This window comes from Centrocercus urophasianus, unplaced genomic scaffold (genome assembly GCF_019232065.1).
Source record: "Centrocercus urophasianus isolate 14NV4802_14NV808 unplaced genomic scaffold, USGS_Curo_1.0 seq_39, whole genome shotgun sequence".
In the NCBI taxonomy this organism is placed as follows: Eukaryota; Metazoa; Chordata; class Aves; order Galliformes; family Phasianidae; genus Centrocercus; species Centrocercus urophasianus.
Window position 1 is genome coordinate 1 of NW_024884966.1, and position 7,853 is coordinate 7,853.

The 7,853-nt window shown below is 52.6% G+C and overlaps 1 protein-coding gene across 1 annotated transcript; it reads left to right on the forward strand.

The window, feature by feature from the left end:
- Positions 1 to 200: 200 nt before the first annotated feature.
- On the forward strand, positions 201 to 4,877 carry LOC122167840 (rho GTPase-activating protein 32-like; the record flags this gene model as incomplete). Its single annotated transcript, XM_042832698.1, has 9 exons — positions 201 to 344; positions 622 to 724; positions 989 to 1,121; positions 1,642 to 1,724; positions 2,020 to 2,127; positions 2,492 to 2,637; positions 3,133 to 3,295; positions 4,175 to 4,260; positions 4,450 to 4,877. Coding segments are annotated over 9 exons (1,394 nt in total), but the record flags the coding sequence as incomplete, so codon positions are not given.
- Between the last annotated feature and the right edge of the window lie 2,976 nt (positions 4,878 to 7,853).

Genomic DNA, 7,853 nt, shown 5'->3' on the forward strand with positions numbered 1-7,853 from the left:
AATGTGGGACTGGACCAGGCTGCCCAGGGCCCCATCCAGTCTGGCCTTGGACTCCTCCAGGGATGGGGAAAATCCATTTTGGTACGCACTTGCTCATCATGTTCTTCCCGTTTTGAGGTGCTCTGTAGAATGTGTTGTGCTCGGCCTCGTCCACTGGAGCCAAACCTGAGATGAACTGGTTTCTTCCTTTTGTTGTGCAGTGCCAAAGAAGCGCGGCAAGCTCCTCACCTTCCTTCGTTCCGTGGTGAAGGCCCGCCCAAAGCAACGGAAAGAGCGGGAGGTGGAGAAGGAGAGGGTGTTTGGCCGTGACCTGGGAGAGCATCTTCTCCACTCTGGTCGTGATGGTAAGGGACAGCCCATTCCTGAGAGCTTCCTCAGCTGGGAATCTAAAGATGAAAGGGAGATGATATCTAGCAAGGGGCAGCTTGATACCTGTGGAGAAACAAGTAATGGGAGTTGATGGCTGAAAGATGAAGTGAGGCTAATGCTCCCAAGAGACAAGCACATTTTTATTTGCTTCAGCTAAGCCGGCTAGGCTTAGTGGATGGGATGTGACGGGAGCGCAGCCTGAGGCAGGACTTGACTAAGGAGCTCCAGTAACCGCCGGCACGTGTTCTTTAGTCCCCCAGGTCCTCCAGAGCTGCGCCGAGTTCATCGAGCAGCATGGCGTGGTGCAGGGGATATACCGCCTGTCCGGCGTGGCGTCCAACGTCCAGAGACTGCGGTAAGAGTGCTGCGACTGACAGACACAGCTGCCAGCAGGGGCACGTGCCCTGTTGCGGGCGTTCAGAGGCGTGCGGGCAATGCCTTAGCACAGAGAAAAGGTCTCCTTTGGGAACATCCCATCCAGCACGGCTGACGTGGTGCTGGTGGCCGAGTGTTTGTGTTCTCCTGTACATCAGGAAGCCCTTCTGATTCTTGATTGCATTGGGTGTGGCTTTTGACTTGCTTTCCTCTTTCTCAACCACTTTCGTGTCCTTCTCTGCAGCCAGGAATTTGAGTCTGAGCAGGTTCCTGAGCTAACCGTCCGCGACGTTCACAGCGCGAGCTCCCTCTGCAAAATGTACTTCAGGGAGCTCCCGACCCCCCTGCTGACCGACCAGCTGTACGACAAGTTCTCGGTAAGCACGAGGCAACGCCTTTCCTTTCCCTCTTCGCTGGGCCTCTTGGGAGATGGCTGCAGCAGTGCCCCAGCTCTGAGGCCCTTCTTCTGTTAGCCCCATGGGGTTTACTCGCATGTCTTTGCCACATCCCGCATCGTGCTGATGCCGCTTCTGGTGGCCCCAGGAGGTGGTTATTTCCATATTCACAATGCTTGTGAGAATTCCCGTGCTGTTTGTTTGTTTTTTGCTATTCCCCAGCTATCTCTGTAACGGGAATGGGATTAATAGCCAAGCATACTTGGAGATGAATGCCCCCTGCAAGGAGCTGAGCTGCCCAACCAGGCTGTAAACCGGCCCGGTGCTTGGACTCCTTGGCCGTGGTGGCACCAGCTGCGTGCCGCCATGTTCCCCAGATGCCTCTGGGGAGGCCTAAAGTCTTTCTCAGTGCTGACCAGCAGCGCGCTGTGCCCATGGTTCCCGACCCTGCGGCAGGTATCTCGCCTGATTTGTGTCTCAATCCCTTTCTGCCCTTTTCCAGGATGCTGTTGGTGCCACTACGGAGGAGGAGCGGCTGGTCAGAATGCGGGACGTCATCCAGCAGCTGCCCGCTCCTCACTACAGGTCAGTGCTGCCCTCAGCCTGCTGAGCTCAGCCCTGCTGCACTTCAGAGGGCATTGGTGCGATTCCAGGCTTTGTCTCACGCGAGCAACGGGATGCCTGGGTATGCTGAAACCCTGCATAGGGTTAATTTATTGGGTCAGTTCCTGGGCACGGGGGCACGCTCAGTGCAGTTGATGGCCACTTCATCTTCAGTGACAGTAGCAATAGTAACAACTAGCATGAATTGAGGTTTGCTTTGTGAGTGGCAGCACGGCATGCTGGCTGTTGCTGAACATTTGCTGCTCTTGTTTCCCAGGACCCTGGCGTATCTGATGAGACACTTGGCCTGTCTGGCTGCCAACAGCTCTGTCACCAACATGCACGCTAAGAACTTAGCCATTGTGTGGGCTCCAAACCTCTTAAGGTAAACTTCTTTTTCCGTTTCAACAGAACATCTGTTCTCCAGTAGAGTAAAGCAATCCCCCCTTCTTCTGCACCATATGTGCTCTTCTCCTGTAAAATGTGCAGTGAGTGGCTGCCAGCAGAGCAGGAGCCTGGGCTGTTCTCCAACCCCACGTGGGCACAATTTCTAGCTGAGCATTTCTGCTCTCTTGTTTAGATGGGACTGGTGTGTCCTTGATCAGACAGGAGAACTTCTTCAGTGGCATCTCTTATATGCCCGCTGCGGAAGTCTCCAGAGAACAAATGTGACAGCTTTGGGCTGCAGTAATTCAGACCTGGGGAAGCGATCTTGGCTGAATGACTTCTAAAAGCTGCCTTTTCTACAGATCACAGCAGAGCGAGTCTGCCTGCGCCAGCGGGAGAGCTGCCTGCATGGAACTGCAGACGCAGTCGGCCGTGGTGGAATTCATCATTGACCACACAGATGTCCTCTTCTGCTCCACATCTGGATCTGACATCGCAGATGGAGCAGGTGAGTGTCTTCCTCCATTAGCTTCATCTTGTTCAGACACCTGGATCAAATGCAGGCCTTCTCCAAGTCCTTTGAAGTACTCTTTTCCTGTCAAGGGGACAGCAGACTTCTGGCCTTAGATTAGAATCTGGCATCCTGCTGCTGGATGCTGAGAATGTGCAAGCCCAAACTTGACAAGGAGACAACCGTCACTGTCATTATGATGTTTTGCAAGCAGGTGAAGCTTGGTGAAAGTGTGGCGGCAAAGCTTTTTGAGTTCCCTGTCCCCCATTTTCTAGGGTTTTTGTTTCCCTGTTTCGATACAGGGAGCTGCTCTTAATTATGACTGCGTCCTTTGCCATAGACACACCTCTGAGCACATGGTTGTTTTGAGCTGCTCTTCTTGCAGCGGCTCGGATAAGCAAGTCTGAGAGAAACACAGTAGCTCCCCTGGACCTGCGATGGCTGTGCTGCTGCTTTCTGATCCTGGCTCTCCCCTGTGGTTTTCCCTTCCAGGGCACAGTTCTCTCTCAGGGCCCCAGTCTGTGCAGGCGTCTTCTCCTGCCACAGAGCTGCTCAGCCTGGAGGAGGCGCAGGCACGGAGGCGAGGCCACAGCAGCTCTCCTGTCGTTGTGACAGAGAGCAGGGACATAGGGGTGGAAGAAGGCCCCGCTGAAAGGTAAAGAGGACTTGGTTTTCCAGCACCTATCATCATTGTTTGGGTGGGTTTTTGTTATTTGTTGTTTGTTTTTGTTTTTTGTTTTTTTTTTTTCCCGTTATTTCTAGTTCCAAAGCTTGCTGAAACTCAGTTAAACTAATGGTGCCTGAAGTGTTGCAGTGAATCTCCACTCCCTTTGGACTGTGAGATTGAACTAACATTCAGTTGCCTGACGGGCTCAGTTTAGCCTCACAAGGCTGCCGTTCCTTCCTTGCTGGGCAGGCAGTCACAAGATGCATAAAGCCACACTGACATCTATCCCATCCTGTGCTGGATGTACCTGGAAACGTTGGGGGTTTCCAGACTTCAGGGCCATGTGCCTGAATCCAGTTCCGGTTCTCCTCAAAGCAGAGCTGTTGGTCAGACCTGCTGGCACGAGAAACTAGACGTGGCAGTGAGATGGGCCGATGAGCTGTCAGAGTCAGAGATGCTTTTGAAGTTCCTTTATGGCTGTGCAATTCCGCAGCCAGCAGTTATGCCTGCCTACTCAATCAAAGCCACCCTTTGATGCTGTCCTGTACAGGTGTGGAGCCTGTGGACCTCACATGCTCTGCATCTTGCTTGACACAGTTGAGGGGAATTTAGCCAGCAAGACATCAGGGCTGAGCTATAGGAATGGAACCATCCTCAACTGCTTGAAATGGAGCGAGTTTCTAAGCTGTGTTTCAGCAGGAACCAGGCGGTGCTAGGAACAAGCAACTGTTGGCAAGAGCTCAGTGCAGCTCTTCCCTCACCCTGCGCCACGCACGACTCACACCATTCCCTGTTTTCTCTCTCCAGACCAAGTCCACCCAGCAAGACAAATGAATCACCAGCTGGCTGTTGGTGTTCTTGTTTCAGCCTGGGGAAACCATCGTCTGGGGCCAAACGCCAGCCACAGCACCATCCCAGGGAGCCCTCAGAAATAGAAATCGTAGTGCTGGCAGGTAAGGGTGCAAATCCAGCTTTCAACGCCTTGCTTTTCAGCAACATAGAATTCTTGCTGTCAGTGGGCTTGTATCTACTTCCAGCGTTCCAACCCATACCTGACACCTTTAGTTCTCCCCTGATCAAGAACCCCTTTTGTAATTCAGCTTGTGAAAGTTTGACACCAACCCCTGTTCATTCTTTTATAGGTGATTCAAGCTCTTGTCAACCGAGCAGAGCCGGAGCAAGTAGCGATGCTGGGCTGTGTGCTTCCACCAATGGAGAGCTCGCAGGAAGCACAAGTGGCTGTGGATCAGCTGACAGCCTGCCGCATAACAACAGTGACGGACAGGAGGAGCTCATTCAAGTTCAAGCCCTCATTTCTCCTGGCTGTGCTGAAGATGCTGACCTGAGCCTGCCAGACACCGCAGTCACCAGCCTGGACTGTGACCCGGCACCTTTGCAGTGCAGCCCAGCCCAAGCACAGCCCGAGTGCCGCGACAGCAGCACCTCTGTGCAGGAGCAGGTCGGCATCAGCGAGGAGCAGCAGAGCCTCTTGGAGGGGGGCTTAGAATCAGGCCTCCAGTCCCAGGCACCGTGCAGCGGCTCTGACAGCTCTGAGCCACTCTCTACGTGATCTTTCCATCCAAGAGAGGACGATTCCCATCTTTACCTGGACCTCTCACGCCCTCCTGTGTTTTCCTTTAATAATAAAAGCACACTTGTGCTCACTCAACACCTTGACTGCCTGAGGAGTTTTCATTCACGATGACTGGGATGAATGCAGCACACAGCAAGGCACCTCAGCTTGCAATGCTGAGGCTGTGGGGTGCATGAATCAGAGCTCCAGGCTTGTTCCTGTTTTGTCTGGCTTTGGGGTGTCTGCAGCTCCCATTTGGTACAGTAGCAAATAGTCTCTAGCATCCTGGATGCTGCTCATGATAATCCCAAGCTTCCTGGCTGTGGCTTTGTGTTGCTTTTCAGGGCTTTTTGATACATTGTGATGCCTTGGCTGCTCCCTAACACCTCTCTCCTCCTGCCGTGTCCGTTCTTGACTCCCAACTTACAAGCTAACCCTGTAGGTCATAGAATTGTAAGGTTGGGCACAACCTGCAAGATCACCTGGTCCAGCCATCCTCCCATCACCACTGCCACCACAAGCACTAAACCAGACCTCGTAGCTCCTCCTCCAGATGCCTCTTGAACACTGCCAGGGGCGGCAACTCCACCACTCCCCTGTGCAGCCATTCCAGTGCCTGACTGCTGTCTGAGAGAAAAAGTTCTTCCTTATATGTAACCTAAACTTCTGGTACAACTTCCAGCCATTTCCTCAGGTCCTGTTTGTTGCCCTGGGAGAAGGAGCCAAAGCCCTCTTCATCACAACCTCAGGACCCAGCACTCAGCCTTGTTGAACCTCATCCCATTCACTTCAGTGATCCAAGCATACTTAGATCCCTCTGTATGGCCTCCCTACCCTCAGGGAGATTGACATCAGCTCTGAACTTGGTGTCATCTGCACACTTACTGAGGTGCACTCAATGCCCTCATTATAACATCAATAAAGATATTAAACAAGATGGGCCTCAGTCCCGACCCATGGGGGACACCACTCTTAATGGGTCATCAGCTGGACTTAGTTCCACTAACCACTACCTATTGGGCACAGCCCTATAGCCAGTTCCTTATCCAAAAAACTATATATCTGTCCAGGCTACGGACAGCCAGTTTCCCCAGAATACTGTGAGAGACCATGTCAAAGGCTTTGCTGAAGTCTAGGTAGACTGCATCAACAGCCTTACCCTCATCTACCAGTCTGGTCACCCAGTCATAGAAGGAGATGAAGTTGGTCAGGCACAACCTGCCTCTCGTGAACTCCTGCTGGCTGGGCCTGATCCCCTGTACGCCACGCACGTACCGTGTCATCCCACCCAAGATGATTTGCTCCATAACTTTCTCTGGTACTGAGGTCAGGCTGACTGGCCTATAGTTCCCCAGATCCACCTTACAGCCCTTCTTGTAGATAGGAGTCACATCGGCAAGCCTCCAATCCTCTGGGACCTCACCAGTTAATCAGGAGCGCTGGTAGATGGCAGTGAGGGGCTCAGCAGTCACCCCCACCAGCTCCCTCAGCACCCTGAGATGGAGCCCATCCAGTCCCATGGACTTGTGATAGTCCAGATGAGAAGGAGCTCTCTAACTGTTGCCACCTGAATCACCAGGGTATATTCTGCATAGCGAACCAGACTTCCATATCAGGGCATAACATGCCCCAGGGATAACTGATCTGCCTATTAAAGGCAGATGTAAAGAAGGCATTGAGGACCTCAGCCTTCTCCTTATCCTCAGTGGTCACACTCCCCGCTGCATCAAGTAAAGGATAGAAATTCTGCTTGGTTCTTCTCTTACCATTGATGTATTCGTAAAAGGATTTCTTATTCTCTTTCACTGCAGTAGCCACGAGTTCCAGCCCTGGGGTGGGCACACACTGCTGGGGAGTCCTCATGGTGATGGAGGCCAGCACCCCCCAGCCAGGCCCTGCTCCCTGCAGGCAGCAGCATCAGGCAGAGCTGGAGGCAGCTGAGCAGCATGGCGCTGTGTTGCTCAGCATGGTGGAGGCCCAACTGGTAAGGGGCAGAGCCCACCACACCCCCACACCACAAAACACCAGAAGGAGGGATCTCCAGAAGGGATCCTTCCCCACTGGTAGCCAGCTCTTAAACAGCTCTAGAAGAGGTGCAGCCAGGCTCCACCCCTTCCTTCAGCACAGCTGCATTGCCTTCCCCTGTGCTCCTCTGGCTGACTCAGTGCTCCCCTCAGGTGGTCAATCAGAGGTTCAGGCCGTGAGTCAGCTGTTCCCATACACCCCACCCATGACGGAGATCATAAAGTAAGACCTGTGAAACAGAGAAGAGAGGCTCAACTAAAAGGAGGTGTTTTTTTTTTTGTTTTTTTTTTTTTTTTTTTTTTTTTTTAAATTCAAGTATGCAGAAACCCTTTATGGAAAAGGGCATTTCCAGAGCTGCAACACATGGTCAGCATACTAGCACTACCTAAGAGCTGATCAAAGCGTTCCAAGAACAAAGCAGTAGTAGGGAAAAAAGAAATGCACACCAATCTGTAGGAGACACAACTTCTTTAAACCAGTCACATACTGCCCAGGAAGAGCAGAGATGACAATTCCATAGCACAGAAGGAATCATTCACCCTACAGCCCAAAGAAGGCAGTCTCCAGGTAGACAGAGATGCTTCCTTTCTGGCTGCTAGCCCTTAAATGAGGTCAGGGAGGGGTGGAGCCAGGCTCAGCCCCATCTGGTGTCACAGGTGCATTGCTTCCACCTGTGCTCATCAGCTGCTCCATCACCGGTTCAGGCCGTGTCCTCACAGTTCCCATACAGGCATAAAGAAGAAAAAAAGGATTAAAAAAAGAGTAATGACCTGTAGGCAATTGGGTCTACGAGCTCTGATGGTCCACATATTTTGATTCCAGCCTGTCCCCAAAGGCACTTGGTGACATTTCTAACAGACAAGGGAGCACAGCCTCACCTCCCCCCCATCCCGCCTCCTGCCCCTCCGTCGTTACTCCGCAGCCACGCCCCTTCGCCCTCATTGGTCG